At 38.8% G+C, this 18,096-nt stretch overlaps 1 protein-coding gene across 1 annotated transcript in view; it reads left to right on the top strand.

Moving 5' to 3' along the window:
* Nucleotides 1-1,035: 1,035 nt before the first annotated feature.
* dnah7 (dynein, axonemal, heavy chain 7) overlaps nucleotides 1,036-18,096 on the top strand; it is a 96,923-nt gene continuing 79,862 nt past the window's right edge. Inside the window, exons 1-19 of the mRNA XM_073845060.1 lie at nucleotides 1,036-1,041; nucleotides 1,222-1,275; nucleotides 1,365-1,455; nucleotides 2,000-2,156; nucleotides 2,242-2,332; nucleotides 2,431-2,611; nucleotides 2,843-2,915; nucleotides 3,396-3,521; nucleotides 4,265-4,384; nucleotides 4,571-4,754; nucleotides 4,922-5,101; nucleotides 6,665-6,937; nucleotides 7,018-7,145; nucleotides 7,216-7,294; nucleotides 7,388-7,612; nucleotides 8,085-8,231; nucleotides 8,533-8,853; nucleotides 9,088-9,455; nucleotides 14,856-15,042. Coding sequence (XP_073701161.1) covers nucleotides 1,036-1,041; nucleotides 1,222-1,275; nucleotides 1,365-1,455; nucleotides 2,000-2,156; nucleotides 2,242-2,332; nucleotides 2,431-2,611; nucleotides 2,843-2,915; nucleotides 3,396-3,521; nucleotides 4,265-4,384; nucleotides 4,571-4,754; nucleotides 4,922-5,101; nucleotides 6,665-6,937; nucleotides 7,018-7,145; nucleotides 7,216-7,294; nucleotides 7,388-7,612; nucleotides 8,085-8,231; nucleotides 8,533-8,853; nucleotides 9,088-9,455; nucleotides 14,856-15,042 — 2,991 coding nt within the window. The remainder of the gene's footprint in view (nucleotides 1,042-1,221; nucleotides 1,276-1,364; nucleotides 1,456-1,999; nucleotides 2,157-2,241; nucleotides 2,333-2,430; nucleotides 2,612-2,842; nucleotides 2,916-3,395; nucleotides 3,522-4,264; nucleotides 4,385-4,570; nucleotides 4,755-4,921; nucleotides 5,102-6,664; nucleotides 6,938-7,017; nucleotides 7,146-7,215; nucleotides 7,295-7,387; nucleotides 7,613-8,084; nucleotides 8,232-8,532; nucleotides 8,854-9,087; nucleotides 9,456-14,855; nucleotides 15,043-18,096) is intronic.

The following is an 18,096-nucleotide window of genomic DNA, read 5'->3' as shown; positions in this document are numbered from 1 at the left end:
ATACACAAAATGCTGGGGAATTTTTTTTTTTTGTGTGACCTGAAGTATTTTTTCTGAAGAACAGCAGGCAGTTCAACTGTTCAGGACAACAAGGGACTTATCACTAAAACAACAAAAAACAGCTGTGACTCATTCAGGCAACCAAGTATTAAAAATCAAGTGTATGAAAACTTTTTTTTAAATCAACTATTATTTTCTTTTGTGGACTATATGTAACGTTTTTTTAATGTGATATACCTTATTCAGATCAGTACTAAATTAAGAAAATGACATGAATTTTGTATGATCCCTTTGATCATACAATCTTGCAGAATCTGCAAGATGGATGTAAACTTTCGACCTCAACTGTGAAATGTATTTGCTTAACCGGGTTAATGATAATGTTTAAATTAGATGCGTTGGCTATAACTTTTGTGTCTAAAATGTATGTATACACTGTCATACATATACTGCATCAGCCGTATTTGAATGAGACTGAAATATGTGGTTTATCTGAAATGTTATTTAGTTAGTTACTTGATTTAAAAAGACGTTACTTTCTGTCGTTTTTTTTCAATTAAGAAAGTGTATTTCTTCTTCTGCAACTAACTACTGTCCAGATAAAATACGACAACGGAACGCAGACAAAACAGCAAATACATACACATGTGAGTGGGGCGGGCATTGTCGCATTACGTTAAATGTAGACCAATCAGAGCCGGTTCCGCTGGACATCGCGCTTCCTTGGTTACTGGGTTAGCAACGCGAATACACTTTCACAAGCAGGTAAGTTAGTGAACAAACACAGGTAACAAACTAAAACAGCCTTTTAAACCTAATTTACAATAACTTATACATTTACAGAGAAATTGTCGTGTATTGCGTAACCTGCACACCGTTGGACAAGTGAGGAGCTGTGTTTTTACGAAAATGTGCCAAATTGTCTTCTCACAGATGTGTTGACATCTGCAAGATACGGCGTTGCTTCATCTTAAAAAGGTGAAAACGACGAATTTATTTCATGTAAAGTCGCAAACCAAAGTGCTGGACATGGAGATGCCGGTGAGTCAAAAGTTAAGTTATATTTAAGGCGAATAGAATGTGTTTAAATTCTCATGAATAACTTTCTTAAATTATGAATAACTGATATACACAATGAACATCTAACACAAATTCCTAATAATAATACTCACACTAAACATATTCCATCTTCCATCTTCCTTTTTTCCATTTGGCAAAAAGAAGCCCCCCAAGAAACCAGATAAATCTGTGGGTCTTTTACCACAGATACAACAGGTAAAGCCTGGCACTGATCCACCATCTTTTTAAGTCAAGATTAACTTTATGTTTTCTCAGCCAACAACAGTGTGGCTTGTGACTTTCAGGTTCGGTCCAAACCTCGGTGGCATGAAGCAAGACCTAGCTTTCGTCTTCAGGGACCATCTCAAGAGGACACCCTTGGTTCTTTACTCTCTAGTATGAGATACAATATATTTTGATTTATTAAAAGAACTTATACTATATTACATGTAACTATATGCAACCCAGACTATATGTAACCCTAGACCACAAAACCACTCAAAAGGGTCATTTTTTTATTTATACATGATATGTAAGGCTGAATAAATAAGCTTTCCATTGATGTATGGAAATGACAATAGGATATGTTAATATGTGTCCAATATACAACTATCTGAAATCTGGAATCTGAGGGTGCAAAAAAAAAAAATCAAAAATACTAAAAAAATCGCCTTTAAAGTTATCCAAATTAAATTCTTAGCAATGCATATTACTAATTAAAAAATAACTTTTGATATATTTATGATTGGAAATTTACAAAATATCATTATGGAACATTATCTTTACTTAATATAGTAAGGATTTTTTTTGGCAAAAATTTTGAACTATACAATGTATTTTTGGCCATTGCTACAAATATACCCGTGCCACTTATGACTGGTTTTGTGGTCCAGGGTCATATAATATTTGTGAGAACATACTTCCGATTTCTCTTAAGGAGACGTCCAAGGAGCAGGGGTACAATGGCGTCAGACTCGTCGTCAAGGTCAGCGGGCCAAAGATGAAAGGATTTCAGGAGTTTCCTCCAAGCATCGTGGCCGTGTCCAACCCAAGAGGGATCGCGAGCAGTTTCGCAGTTCTCTCGTCAGCATTATGATGTGGGTTTGATTTGCATAGAGATGAGTTCTTGATGACAAATTGTACCTGTCACATATAATCACTAAAAGAACAATATGATTTCAGGCACCGTGAAGATGCCATTGCTACGTCCATCACAGAAGACAGCACCCCATCTGCCTCAGGATCGCCTACTGCTGCAGAGAAGGACATTTTGGTAAGCAGTGATATAAGAGGAAGCAATTTCAGTATTAAAAATGCTGGATGGCGTTATGCTCTTTGGCCACAAACATGGTCTTGTTTTCTGTCTTTCAGAGGTACTACTATTACATCCGCAATGGGATAGGCACAGAGGACGTGGCAGTCATGGAGGACTCTTGGCTCAAGAATGTTCTTGCTTTAGTCCCAGAGCACCTGAAGAGTTTGAGTGGAACCATTGAGGCCCTCTCAGATGAGATGAGAGAAGACTATCTGTTCAGTGTCAAAAAGGCCATTGGTATAGTCTGCTCTTTGGCTGATTTGCTAATTTGCAAAGTAGACACAGTTGCTTTATATGTTTTGGTGGGGATCTTGATTGGTCTTGGTGCTTGTCCCTCATTGTTATTGCCACACAATATTTTTAACTGTTATTTAATTAATTACCCTTTTTATTTATTTCTGTCTATGCTGCTGTCTAAATGCCATGACCAAGTATTGTGTGTGTTGTTGTCCTCTGTTCTCCATGTAGTGGATTTTGTGCTGCAGGACCCCAGACAGAATCAAGACCCCAAAGCTGGAGATCTCCCTCCACACAGACAGGAGTGAGTTCTGCTAAATTCCTTTTAGTGGTACACAACACAAGAAAAAAAAAAAAAGAGTATCTCAGACATAAAACTGACCATAAGGCATTCTAGTTAAAAGTGTATATTTATCAAAATAATGCAGACTGTGTTCTTCTAAATTCAAATTCAGCCTTATATTATGTGATTTGTGACTTTGATGTAACAAGAACTTCTGTGGTACGAGTATTTTAAAACTTAATTTAATACCCTTCACTTCTAATCCCTTTTAGCATCCTTTACTGTAGCAAGGCTTGTAATATGCAGAAAAACAATAGTTCATGCCTATTTTAATCTGCCAAAATGACAGAAAGCATTCTGAATTATGTTAATATTATTAAATGACAGAAAATGTAAAAAAAAGCCTTCACTAAAGAAAAACAACTTGAAAAATCATATTTGTTTTTTCAATCATTGTGTATTAAATGCCAGAGTTTTTTTATTTTGCTGTGTGTCTTGCAGAATGGAAATGAATCCAAAGCCATGGAATAAATCATTTCTTCAGGCCCAGAAAAGAATGAGAAACCAGCTTCACTCAATCAATCCCACTATGCTAGCAGTATTAGATCTGTGGCAAGTGTCTTTCAAGTAAGTGTCAGATGACTGTGAAGACACTATGGGACTGGACAATTTCAGAACGTTGAAGGTGGTGAACTGCATTGTAGCAGTAAAGCACCTTCTGGGAAAAAAGTACACTTTATCATACTTTAGCATCATCCAGAAAGTGAGTTACTGACAAATTTCCAAAACATTTAGTCAGTAACCTGTTAGTAAAAGAGCTTTTATTACAGAAGTAATATACAGTGCAAATAGAATGACAGAAAGATTTTAAGACACTTTATTGCACTTTATTATTAAAATGTAATGGTTCAAAATTTCATTTGAAGTAAAACATTTAATTTGACGTTATTACAAAGTTTACTTCATGTCATGAAACACATGAAACAGTCATGAAAGTGTTGTCCCTTGTTTCATTAGTATGTAAATATTTGCAAGTACATTATAAATAGTAATCCAAAAGTACAGCAAAAACTATAATGTTGACTATAATGATGCTGAAGCTTTGATTGAGCTTTATTCATAAGAACAAACTACATATTAAAATATATTCAAATAGAAAGCTTATTCTAAGTAGTAAAAATATTTGACAAAATTGCTACTTTTGCTGTGTTTTGGATCAAATAAATGCAGGCTTAGTGAGCAGAAGGGAATTCTTTAAAAAACATTAAAAACTTTTGACTGGTAGTGTATATACTTTTGTGAGTGAGTGCACTTCTTTATCACAAGGGGCTTTTTCCGTAATGTCTATATTGTCTTATTCTTTTCTGCAGGAAGTTGCGTCTTATTGACGTGGAGGTCTTCCACAATGAGCCGGAATCTGTGGAGTTGTCTGCCTTTCAGCAGTTAGTCAGCAAACACATTGAATGTGCCACAGACATCCTTCTCAAAAAGTAAGCACTCTCAGCCGTTTTCATATACTTGTCAATACATCACTGACCGCATGACTTGATTGATGAATTGCTACTCAATATTGCAGTATGCAGTTACAAGTTGTCAATTTTCTTAAGCTTCGCAGATTGTACCCTGCAAAAACAATGCAACTTTGACTGTTTCTTTTCGTTTTTTGAATGAAATAGGTGGATACCAGAAGTTCAGCAAATCTGCTGTCTTGGTAGCAAGCGCAAACTGATCCCTAGCAACACTAGTGTTGCTCGACTGCAGTCTTTCTACAACTGTCTGGGCACGCTCATGACCTCCCAGCTCCAAAGCCTGGCACTGGAGTCTATTCAGGACTACACACATCTCATCGCGCAGGACCCTGTAAGATCTGTACCACTGCAAACTCTGAACCTTTCTTTCTTTGGACAATTTTTATATCACCGCTTAATCTTTTTTGCTTTAGTGTTTCTTTTATTACATATATTTTGACAGCCTTTATAAATCCCCATGACATATGAAGTAACATGTTTTATTTTCCCCCACTGAAGCGGTCAGTACGAGCCTATGAGCATCCAGGGCTTGTCCTAAGGCTGGTGCTGGATCAAAATACTATCAGATTTGAACCTGATTTCAAACACTTTGAAGTCACCCTGCTAAATGTGTATGACATGATGCTGAAATCCTTAAGTTTGATCCCTCGAGTAGAGACGAAACTGTACTCAGAATGGGTAAACATATGTTTTTTTTGTTTTTGTTTTTGTTACATCTCACTTGTGCTATGTGGTTTGATAGCAATATAAATATTAAATGGTTCATATCATGAGGAATCAAATTTAGCTTGATCTTTTGAGATAAAAGAGTTCAGTGTACTTGAAAACTATATGTTCAGAATTCAAAACGTCTTCCTTCAGTGAAAACAGACCATTTATTGAAACTAAGTCAGAAAGATTTTGCATTCTGAAACAGAACTTGGTTAACTTATGTAACATATATATTTATAGCAAGTTATGAATGTTTTGGGCCCCGAAATGTATACTATTTATATATTTAAAGTGTGATATCACTCCTTTAACACTCTACAAAGATTTCCCCTAGTTAGGGTTGTATAGGCTAAATACAATTGAAGTCAAACGTTTACATACACTTTGCAGAATCTGCAAAATCTTAATTATTTTACCAAAATAAGAAGCATCATACAAAATGCATGTTATTTTTTATTTAGTACTGACCTGAATAAGATATTTCACATAAAAGACATTTACATTTAGTCCACAAGAGAAAATAACCAGGTTCAAAAGTTAACATACACTTGATTCTTACAACTGTGTTGTTACCTGAATGATCCACAGCTGTGTTGTTGTTGTTTAGTGATAGTTGTTCATGAGTCCCTTGTTTGTCCTGAACAGTTAAACTGCAAGCTGTTCTTCAGAAAAATTCTTCAGGTCCTAAAAATTATGTGTTTTTTTCCACACAATTTTCTATCTTTTCCCACTGAGGACAACTGAGGGACTCACATGCAACTATTACAGAAGGTTCAAATGCTCACTGATGCTCCAGATGGAAAAACAATGCATTAAGAGCCAGGGTGTTAACCTTGGAACAGAATGAAGATGTGTACATTTTTCATATTTTGCCTAAATATCTTTTTTGTTTGTTTAGTTCAGAAGCTTCAAAAGCTACAGAAGATATTTGCATTTTTCCCAGAAGACAAAATAAATAAAATTAACCTTGATCTTCTAATAAAGTTTTCACCCCCTAGATCTAAATGCACTGTTTCTTATAGTTTCTTATAATCTTATAGTCATCATTATAAAAGGTTTAAATACACAAAAATGCTGAAAAACCACAGAATTTGTGGGACCTGAAGGATTTTTTTTGAAGAACAGCAGGCAGTTTAATGCTCATGATCAACTATCACTAAAAAAAAAAACAGCTGTGGATCATTCAAGTAAGAACACAGCATTAAGAATCAAGTGTATGTAAACTTTTAAACGGGGTAATTTTTATAAATTCAACTATTATTTTCTCCTGTGGACCATATGTAAATGTCTTTAAAGTGAAATATCTTATTCAGGTCAGTACTAAATAAAAAATACTATGCATTTTGTTTTGGTAAAATAATTAACATTTGTGCAGATTCTGCAAGGTGTATGTAAAGTTTTGACTTTGACTGTATTATTAGAAGCTGTAACCAGACACAGTTGTGATTCCCTTTAAAAGCAGACCTTACTCTAAATATTATTGTTATTTCTGTGTCATGTATTTACATATTTGTACTCCGCTAATTCCAGCCTGGCCCAGAAACACCCCGTACTCTGGAGCCAACTGTCTTGCCAGAGATACTGGTGGCCCAGCAGGAGAAGATCAGACATGTAATACGTGCAGAAAGTGCCGAACCTTTGAAGCATGTCCGTCTCTATGACAAGTATGCTCCACTGGTGTCCCAGCAAGCTGAGGAGGATGTTACCCAGTTCCTGCAGGAACAGCACTCCTTCCAGGAGCTGATGATGGAGGTGACACGCTACCGGCAGTTGGCTGATGAGATCCAATACAACACCCTGAAGGTTGATGGTTATTTACATCAGTTGTACCAGTTTACATTTTGGCAGAATTTTAGCTGAAATCTTCATTTGTTGTGTTTTAGGTGGTGCGTTTGGGCATGTTTGAAGTGCACTCCCATGATCTGGTCCATGCCCTTGTAAAGCGAGCAGAGGTTCTCCTGCAAAAACTGGTCAATCACATGTTACAGGGTCATCAAGAGTTTAATAACAAGTGAGTCATTCACAAATTTCCAAATCATTTTGTCATTAACCAGTTAGTAATCTGAGTCACTGATCTCTAGGTTGTGTGAGGAATATGATACAATATCAAATAAGGCCCTCAGAAGTCCATCAAACACACAGGAACTTATGGAACTTAAGGTAATACTGACCTCTATCTCTATATTTGAATCGGTCTCTGTTTAGAAAATAAACAAAAAGATCTTTCACTATGTCATTTCCTTTTTGTCATAGGCATATGTGATTAAGGTGGAGGCAGAGGAAATGCCTCAGTTGGAAATGAAGCTCCAGGAGTCCAATAGCAGGTTGTGTTTTTTGGTGGATTATGTCACATTCTCGCACACAGACATTGAGCTGAACAGCAAGACCTTCCTGTGTCATGGACGCATGCCTTCGACCTTTGATCAGCACCGTCAGATTATCAAAGAGAAGACAAACCAGTTCCAGAATGGCCTCAAGGTAGTAGAGATGCCACATGCTGGCCAATCAGCACAGGCAACTCGAAAAACAATTGATCAAACCAAACATGAAAACATACCCTGGAAACAGACACATCAAATCTTCACATTATGCAACACTTTGTACATTATATAGTGCATATTAGAATAACAATTAGGGAAAGCAATAAAGAACCTCCAAGCTTGATACTTAGCGACAACAAAACATTTGGGAAAAAAAAACAAAAAACAAACATATTCACCAAGCTTTTATTCTGTACTTACCAACAACAAAAACACACGCAGAGACACAAAAAGTAAAATTTAATTTGATACTTGGCAACAACAAAAACAAAAGAAGATATACGAAAACAGAGAAAGCAGAAATTCAAACATAAATTCACCACTGAGACACATAATTAAAACTCTGCATTTTTATGTTCAATCTGGCACTGCTGCTCTAATGCATAAAATATTGTGTTTTTTAATCATAGTTGAGATGTGAGAGGGTTGTGGAGGATCTCAAGAGCTATGAACAACAGGCGGAGGACTTTATGACCTTTGGTGACATCTCTGAGCTCAACAAGTATCTGAAAAAAGCCCAGGCCCTCAATTCTAAACTGGACTTGGTTATGGAAAAGGTACTTTGTACTGTGGACCAAAAAAAAACTATTTCACTGCTTCATTAGCAATGTTTTCATCCATAAATATTCTGCAAATTTGGGATATTGCATAAAAATGCTGAATGGAAACACCAAGATGTAAATAAAATGTTATTGTCATTCTAAAAAAAGCTCAAGACACAATCTAAAGTGCAGACAAAATGAATGTTTAGGACATTTATCAGTTGGATTTGTCAAAGAGTTTTAGAGTGCCTCTGAGAATAGCCATTTTTATCATTGCACCTGCACAATCAAACTCATTCTCTCTCTTATCCATCAGATCAGAGGCTTCAACCAGGAGGAGGAGGCCTTTGGTTGGCCTGTCTCTCAGTATCCACAATGCAAAACTGTTCAAGACCGTCTGGTCCCTTATCTGCGGCTGTATGAGACAGCAGCTGAATTTCAGAATCAGTACCGTCAGTGGGTGAACGGCCCACTCGCAGCCGTCAACCCGGACAAAGTGGAAAATGATGTGGGTAACTACAGCCGTTCTCTGTACAAGCTAGAGAAAAGCTTCCAGGACTCACCCAAAGCTCTTCAAATCGCCACCTCTGTGAAGGCCGAAGTGGAAGCCTTTAAGGAACACATTCCTCTAGTGCAGGTGCTGTACAGAGATATGATGCTTTTTATTTGAGTCACTGTCCCAAATGTCCTTTTTTGACAATACCTCAGAGTACTTCACTTTTATTGGTAGATGAAAGCATTATAAATTAGCCAAAATATTTATTAAACAACATGCAAGGGGTTGAAATCTGCTGTGCTTTCTGGGGAATTCTGAGAGTGCATATTCTATGCTGGGCTGCTCATTAATTACGTGGATGATTTGTTTCGGCAGGTGCTTTGTAACCCCGGTCTCCGCGAGCGCCATTGGGAGGCCATGTCTGCAGTTGTCGGCTTCCCCCTCAAGCCCTCAGAGGAAGATGCCTGTGTGGCCCAGTTTCTTCCACTGCATCTGGAAGCTCACCTCTCTGCCTTTGAAACCATCAGCGAAGGGGCCAGTAAGGAGCACGGCCTTGAAAAAGCCATGGAGCGCATGGCTGGTGAATGGGAAGGGATGGAGTTCACCCTTCTGCCCTATCGTGAAACTGGAACCTCCATTCTGTCCTCGTTGGATGAGATCCAAATGCTGCTGGATGACCATATTGTCAAGACCCAGACCATGAGGGGCTCACCATTTATCAAGCCATTTGAAGCCGAGATACGGTGAGTGATGAGTGTCTGTTCTTTTGCATATTTTGCAATCAGCATGAACAATAGTGCCTTTTAAGTGCATTCTGCAAATGAAAATTCTGTCATTAATTACTTACCCTCATGTTATTTCAACCTGTAAGACCTTCGTTCATTTTCGGATCACAAATTAAGGTATTTTTGATGAAATTCGAGAGCTTTCTGACCCTGCATAGATAGCAACACAACATCCCCGTTTAAGGCCCAGAAAGATAGTAAGGACATTGATAGTAAGGTTCAACCTTAATTTTATGAAGCTACAATAATACTTTGTGTGTAAAAAAAAAAAAAAAAAAAAAAAAAATTGGCATTAACATTTCCATTAGAACATGGTGAAGTATGGTATGATTACAGAATTGTGCATGCACTAGCCTAATTCGTACAATGCCAACCATATGTGACCCTGGACCACAAAACCAGTCTTAAGTTGCTGGGGTATATTTGTAGCAATAGCCAAAAATACATTGTATGGGTCAAATTTATTGATTTTTCTTTTATGCCAAAAATCATTAGGAAATTAAGTAAAGATCATGTTCCATGAAGATTTTTTGTAAAATTCCTACTATAAATATATCAAAATGTAATTTGATTAGTAATATGCTGTTATGAGTGTTGATGTGCTGGATGGAACGAGACGAGATAAACAATAAACACTATTTACATTTAATAAAGTCTTCAGAGATACAAGCTGGAACAGGCAGGAACACAGATCACGTCCACACACGATTCACATTTAACATTCACAAAGACCGACATATAACTCAAGAAACAAACAGACTTTTAAAGGGTGACTAATTACAGAGACAGGTGCCGGGAATCACACAAACGATGGGCTAAACCAAATGACACAGATCAACAGGGGGAGACAACAGGCGAAACCAAAGACATAAACAGACAGAACTGTGACATTACGCCCCCCTCCGAATAGGCGCGTCCTCGCGCCATAGAAAAAGAAAAACAAAACAGAAAAGAGGGGCGAAAAAACAGAAAACTCGAGTCCATAATGGAGGAGGCTTCGGTGGAGGACGCAACCCACGGAGGGGGACCAAAACAGAAGTCCAAGGGGCAGACAAGACAGTCCAAGGGGGCGACGACGGAGGGAGGAGCCAGGGAGGAAACAGGAGGAACCGACCCAGACCGCAGCCATGATGACGGCCCACTGTGGAGCCGACGGAGGGAGGAACCATGGTGGAAGAAGGCGTGCCGACTCATGGGGCCGACCGACAGAGGCGGAGGAGGAGCTCGAGGTGGAGACGGAGAGCCGAAGATCCAGGGTGACGCCGAGGATCCGGAGGGCCAAGGCGGAACAGGAGGCTCTGGCGGCCGAGGCGGAGATCCGGAGGTCCGCGGCGGAGCCGGAGCAACAGAGGATGGAGGCTGTGCCCACAGGAAGGAGGAGTCCCAAGGAGCCGGTGGGACGGTGTGACGAGGCGCAGAGTCCTGAGGTGACGATGGGGTGACGACTGACCAGGGCGGAGCCGAAAAGATGATGGAGCCCGGTGGAGCTGGTGGACCGACGGGCGACGATGTAGAGGAGGGCGTCGAGAGCCGTGGTGGAGCAGCAGGGTCGGAGGGCCGAGGCGGAGTCCTGGACTCGGAGGCTGGAGGCGGAGCTGAGGGATTCTCCAGCCGAGACGCCGATGGAAGCTGGCATCCCCGCGGCGAGCCCACTGCACAGGTGTTGGGCTGAGGGTGAGCTGAGGGGCTGTCAGGGGACAGCGGCGGCCAGACAAACATGGATGTGGATGACACAGGGTGGATGGGTGGGAATTCCGGGCAGACGGATATTTCCATATTGAAGTCTATTAAGTAGGGATGTAACGGTATTGTAAATACCGTCGTACCGCAATAGCAAATTTTTTCGATACTACCGTGGTCGCATGACTCGATAAAATGATAGGTCTTCTGAGAAAAGTTTGTTCAGGCGAATGGAGCGAACGGGAGGCAGCGGGAACTACATTTCCCATCAGCCCAAGCGTGGCCATCATCCTTTGCGGTCTGTTGTCGCTACTGACTGTAGCAGCAAGGAAAAGAGATGGAAATGGTCGAACCTACATGCTCTGTCTGCAGTGCGTATGCGTTACGTATTCTTTTCAGCACCCATCTTAACGGATTAGAGCGTTCACACTGCACGCGGTTGCTGTCCGGCAGTACGTCCTAGAAGCGGTGCCTTTGCAGCAGTGCAGCGATCGTTTCGGCACCGAATCTATTTTTTGCTGTGCTGTATGCGCTGAATTAATGTTACAGTGCATTGTTCGCTGTAAAAATGAACATGGATTGACACGGAAATGTACCATAAATGCATATAAATGAAGTCTACTGTGTTTCACAGTCAACACGTGGCTTTTTGGCTAGGTTTAAAATAAGGAAAGGTGCAGTTTTAAATAAACTAGGCAACATAGATGCACTTGTCCAGGTAGAAAAGTTCTTTAAAGGATTGTTTTTAATAAATATTTAATGAGAAAGAAAGGCATGAGAGCCTACTGAACTCCAAAAAATGCTTTTCTTACTTAGAATTTTGTCTTGTTTCCAGCCAAAATATCTAAAATTTCTTAAATCAAGAAGGATTTTCTAGACAAGAAAAATTATTGTCTTGTTTTAAGTAAAAACAAGTCAAAATTAAGTGAGTTTTTGTTTAAAACAAGCCGAATAATCTGCCAATGGGGTAAGAAAAAAAATCTTATTTCAAGCAGACAACTAGATTCAGACAACTCATTCAGCTAAACTGATTTGACTGTTTTTTACATGCTTTAATAATTTTCTGTTTCAAAGTTTACAGATAGATGGCAAATTTTTATGCCATTGATATGTTCAGTGTTAATGTAAACTATTTAATAAACACTTCTGGCACTTTTTTCGAGTCTCTTCATTAGTTTTGTTTTTCCTGTTTATGATTCAATAAATACCGTACCGTGACATTCATACCGAGGTACCGTGAAGTTTTGATACCGTTACATCCCTACTATTAAGTCACAGGAGTTATCTTCGACGAGATCCGAGAAAAAGTCTATTAAATCCCCAGAATGTTGTCCAAGCTCACCCTCAGCGATGGTGCAGTGGGCAGGGCTCTCTATCGCCCTCTCTTGCTCCACGTAGCAATCCACCGTCAAGGATGTTGTAGTCGGCTCTCGCACCTGGTCAGATGGTTCAAGCTCTGGCTCTATCGCTCTCGGCTCTGTCTCTCCATCTGCGGTGGGCTCGGGCTGCAACTCCGCTTGTCGGGGTGATGTTTGGCTGGGTTCTGGGTCTGGAGTGGGGCTGATGTCCTCTTCGACGAAGTCGATGGTCCAGGATGATTGACAGGACGCCAGCACCCACTCGATGTAATCCGGCAGGCTCTCTTGAGGACCCTCCCCGGATAGCAGCGCTTTGGTGGTGGTGTTCAGTCCGATGTAGTAGTAGTTACAGAGGCTGCTATCCGGGAAGCTGGAATGGTTTGCCAGGAGGAGATAGTCACGGGTGTGGTCCTCAAGAGAGCGTTCCCCCTGCCTCAGGAGGATGAGGAGAACTGTGGGGTCCATGATAAACTGAAAAAACAAACACTGAGAAAAAACGGAAAAGAAACGCAGGGGAAGGTGCCGGGTAAACTGTTGAAGGTCGGTCTTTCTGTTATGAGTGTTGACGTGCTGGACGAGACGAGATGAGATGAGATAAACAATAAACACTATTTACATTTAATAAAGTCTTCAGAGATACAAGCAGGACCACAGATCACTTCCACACACGATTCACATTTAACATTCACAAAGACCGACAGAGAACTCAAGAAACAAACAGACTTTTAAAGGGTGACTAATTACAGAGACAGGTGCCGGGAATCACACAAACGATGGGCTAAACCAAATGACACAGATCAACAGGGGGAGAAAACGGGCGAAACCAAAGACATAAACAGACAGAACTGTGACATTTGCATTGTTAAGAACTTAATTTGGACAGCTTTAAAGCTGATTTTCTCAGTATTTTGATTTTTTTGCACCCTCAGATTCCAGATTTTCAAATAGATGTATCTCGGCCAAATATTGTCCTATCCTAACAAACCAGACATCAATAGAAAGCTTATTTATTGAGCTTTCATATGATGTATACCAGTGGTTCTCAATCCTGGTCCTGGGGGACCCCTGCTCTGCACATTTTGCATGTCTCCCTTATTTAACAGACCTGATTGAGATTATCAGCTCATTAGTAGAGATCCATGAACTGAACTAACAAGCTGAAGATCTCAATCAGGTGTGTTAAATAAGGGAGACATGTAACATGTGCAGAGCAGGGGTCCTCCAGGACCAGGATTGAGAACCACTGATGTATACATCTCAGTTTAGTAAAATTTAACCTTATGACTGGTTTTGTGGTCCAGGGTCACATATGTTTTTGAACAGCAAGAATTTTAATGTTTTTTAAAAAAAGTTATGGTCACTAAGCCTGCATTTATTAGATCCAAAGTACAGCAAAAATAGTAAAATTCTGAAATATTTGTACTATTTGGCTGTTTTCTATTTGAATATATTTAAAAATGTAATTTATTCCTATAATTTCAAAACTGAATTTTTAGCATCATGTCTGCAGTCACATGATCCTTCAGAAATCATTCCAATTTTCTGATTTGCTGTTCAAAAAACATTTATTATTATTATTATGTTGAAAACAGCTGAGTAGATTTTTTTTCAAGTTTCTTTGATGAGTAGAAAGTTCAGAAGCATTTATCTGAAATAGAAATCTATTGTAACATTATAAATGTCTTTATCATCTTTTGATCAATTTAAAGCATCCTTGCTAAATAAAAGTATTAATTTCTATAATTTCTTTCCCCCCCAAAAAACAAAAAAATTATACTGACTTAATTACTGACTTAATTATACTAATATAATGTTATTAAAGTTTTTTATTTCAGATAAATGCTGATCTTTGGATCGTTCTATTCATCAAAGAATCCTGACTTTTTTTTACTCAACTGTTTTAAATATTGATAATAATAATAGAAATAAAATATTTCTTGAACAGCAAATCAGCATATTAGAATGATTTTCAAAGGATCATGTGACACTGAAGACTTAATTACATTTTAAAATATACTGAAATAGAAAGCAGTTATTTTAGTAGTACAAAATTTTTAATAGTAAAAATATTTCACAATATTACTGCTTTTGCTGTTCTTTGGATCAAATAAATGCAGGCTTGGTGAGCAAAAGAAACCTCTTTAAAAAACATTAAAAATTTTGACTAGTAGTGTACATGAACTGTGTTGGTGTCCCATGATTGATGACATTCTTTGTTTTTTAAATTAAAAAAGTATCAGTGAGCTCAGATTGGTGCCAAAGTGCTGGTTTTTAGCTGCCTAGTTTGTATACACTGTGTGTCTGTATGCATGTATCTCAGGGACTGGGAGGGCAAGCTGCTTTTGCTGCAGGAAATTATGGATGAGTGGTTAAAGGTTCAGGGCACCTGGCTCTACCTTGAGCCCATCTTCAGCTCCCCAGACATCATGGCCCAGATGCCCGAAGAGGGACGTCGCTTTACTGCTGTGGATAAAACCTGGAGGGACACTATGAAACAAGTCAGCCTGGTGAGTCAGAAAGCCCTACATACAGTATGCTGCAAACTATAAACACAAATTTGGGTTTGTTTGTGTCTAGAACTCAGAATAACTCTTTGAAAAAGTTCCTGACATATCTTTTGTGCGAAACTCTAGTGTGTTCATGACAAATGAGACGGCTATCAGACACACACCCAAACACAGTCACTCATCTAGAGACTCTTCAGCAAGTAATTGGCATCCTCAGTCTCAGTGCTATGAGAGACATCAATATCTGTTGTCCTACTCTAAACGAAAAAAAAAAGTCGTCTGGCTGTACCGTCAAATAGGAATTATGGATTTTGTCTGAAGGGACTCAAATGTGGGAGTGTGCAGAAAACAAGGTCGTCGAGAGGCATGAGGCAAGCTTTGAGGAAATGTGTGTCCGTAGGTTCAAAAAAACCTCAGCGCTTTTAAAAGTTAAAAGACAGTATACTAATTCATCACAGACCCTTTAGAGACTTTTTTCTGACAGCTGACAAACACTCTCTGAAATGAAAATGTACTATAGTCATATATTTTGTTCTACATGTATCTAAAGCAATTATGTTGATAAGCATGTAAGCTTTGTGCTTAATCAAGCTGTAATCAGATAATACTACCTACTGCGATATCAGAATGCCCACTAGGTGTCTCTCTTCATCTATGGTACCCACAGAGCTCTTTAGTGCCTCCAGATTTTATTTACTCTTTTCTAATGTGTTCCTAGCTTTCCCCATTTGACAGAAACGGAGATAAACATTCTGTAATTGAATTCGAAATTCTGGGTTTCTTTAAGGATGTTTTCTTTTTGAATAATTCCTACACCACTTGACGATTTCCACATTACAAACCATAAATGGCTCTTCTTGGAAAAGCAAACACATATTATTTCAGCTGGTAGGCAGGTGCTTTTGCCTGTTGCCTCTTTACAGGAAAGCTGGTTTCATGAACAGCAGTACATAAAGAAAGGCATGCTTATAATATCAGTGGGGTGTTTAGGGGAAACATCAGTGTGGTACATGTACAGTACATCTTATTTTGCTGAAGACACAAGAAGGGACATATGAAGCTGTTCTGAATCTTGAGGCATAATGCTGGGAATGAAAGGGAATGCATTCATGAAGAAAATGTATGGCTCTGTTGAGCAGTCCACCTGCGTGTTTCTGCACCCTGTGAAAGGAAGTGGATGATTTTCCACATCTCTTCATTCAGACGCATTCCGGCAGCACTCACCCTCTCACTCTAATGTAATTCAGTGTGACTGAGAGGGAGAATAATTAAAAGAGTAATTGGCATTAAACACCCCCTCTCTCTTTCATTAGAGTCATCCAATGGTGTCTTTTCATGTTTTAAAAGGGTTATTTTGTGTTGGCTTTGGTTATTAACAACCCCTCATTACTTCCTCTCAGTCCTTGTCAAGAAACTCAGGCCGTTTTGTCATCCAAAAGTGATCGTTAAACTTCAATCTCTCTGTGAACGTGAAGTCTAGTCACCGTAGGTAATAGAAAATCAATAGCAATCCGAAAAGGGGGAAAAGCAATTATTATCTCTTTACAGGTGAGCAGCATCTGTGAGGGGTGGGGTATCCGATTGTTTCCTCTCTCTCTAATGAAGGACGTGGCCTTCATACAACCTTTTGAGGAATGTTTGAAAATCAGACCGCGAAAGATAGCATAAGTTTTCCTAGTGGGAGCCACCTTTCATAAATGAGCTCTTTTGTGAAAGCATGGAAATATGGCTATGAATATCATCTTTTCATCACTGGGTTTTATCTGAACTTTGAGGGCAGAGAATTAAAAGGGGTCTGAGGGTGTTTCATTACCCATCATTTTCAGGCTTGTTGAGTTTCTCGACTGCAGCTGAACATGAAAACATCTCACATGGTCCAGAGGCTTCCTTTAGAGATCAGCCTAATATGCCTATTACAGTCAAATATGCACATTACTGATCTAATAAATTATTAGTGGTACTTGATAGAAGATATTACTCATACATACGGTAAAGCATTTGAACAAAATATTATACTTTAGAGTGTAACTTGCACATGGATATTACCGTGGGGCTTGCTGAGGAGAGGTGTTGTAAATGGTTGAATCCCATCTACAGTTGAGGTCATAAGTTTACATACACCTTACAGAATCTGCAAAATGTTAATTATTTAACCAAAATAGGAGTAATCATACAAAATGCATGTTATTTTTTATTTAGTACTGACCTGAATAAGATATTTCACATGAAAGATTTTTACATATAGTCCACAGGAGAAAATAATAGTTGAATTTATAAAAATGACCCCGTTCAAAAGTTTACATACACTTAATTCTTATTTCTGTGTTGTTATCTGAATGATCCACAGCTGTTTTTGTGTTTAGTGAATGTTGTTCATGAGTCCCTTGTTTCTCCTGAGCAGTTAAAAGTGCCTGCTGTTCTTCAGAAAATTTCTTCAGGTCCCACAAACTGTGTGGTTTTTCAGCATGTTTGTGTATTTGAACCCTTTCCAACAATGATTTTGAGATCCATTATTTCACACTGAGGACAACTGAGGGACTCAAATGCAACTATTACAGAAGGTTCAAATGCTCACTGATGCTCCAGAAGGAAACACGATGCATTAAGAGCTGGGGGTGAAAACTTTTGGAATTTGAGGATCAGGGTAAATTTACCTTATTTTGTCATTTGGGAAACATGTAAGTATCTTCTGTAGGTTCTGAAGGGCAATACTAAATGGAAAAAAATATGATATTTAGGCAAAATATGAAAAATGTACACACATTCATTCTGTTCAAAAGTTTACACCCCTGACTCTTAATGCATTGTTTTTCCTTCTGGAGTATCAGTGAGTGTTCGAACCTTTTGTAATAGTTGTTTATGATTCCCTCAGTTGTCCCTAGTTTAAAAGATGGATCTCAAAATTATACAGTCATTATTGGAAAGGGTTCAAATACACAAAATGCTAAACAACCAAATTATTTGTTGGACCTTAAGGATTTTTCTGAAGAATAGCAGGAAGTTTAATTGTTCAGGACAAACAAGGGGCTCATGAACAACTATCACTAAAAAAGA

The sequence above is a fragment of the Garra rufa genome, chromosome 8, assembly GCF_049309525.1.
Source record: "Garra rufa chromosome 8, GarRuf1.0, whole genome shotgun sequence".
NCBI classification, from domain to species: domain Eukaryota; kingdom Metazoa; phylum Chordata; class Actinopteri; order Cypriniformes; family Cyprinidae; genus Garra; species Garra rufa.
The sequence above is the reverse complement of the archived record's forward strand: the minus strand, read 5'-3'. Positions and strand labels throughout refer to the sequence as shown.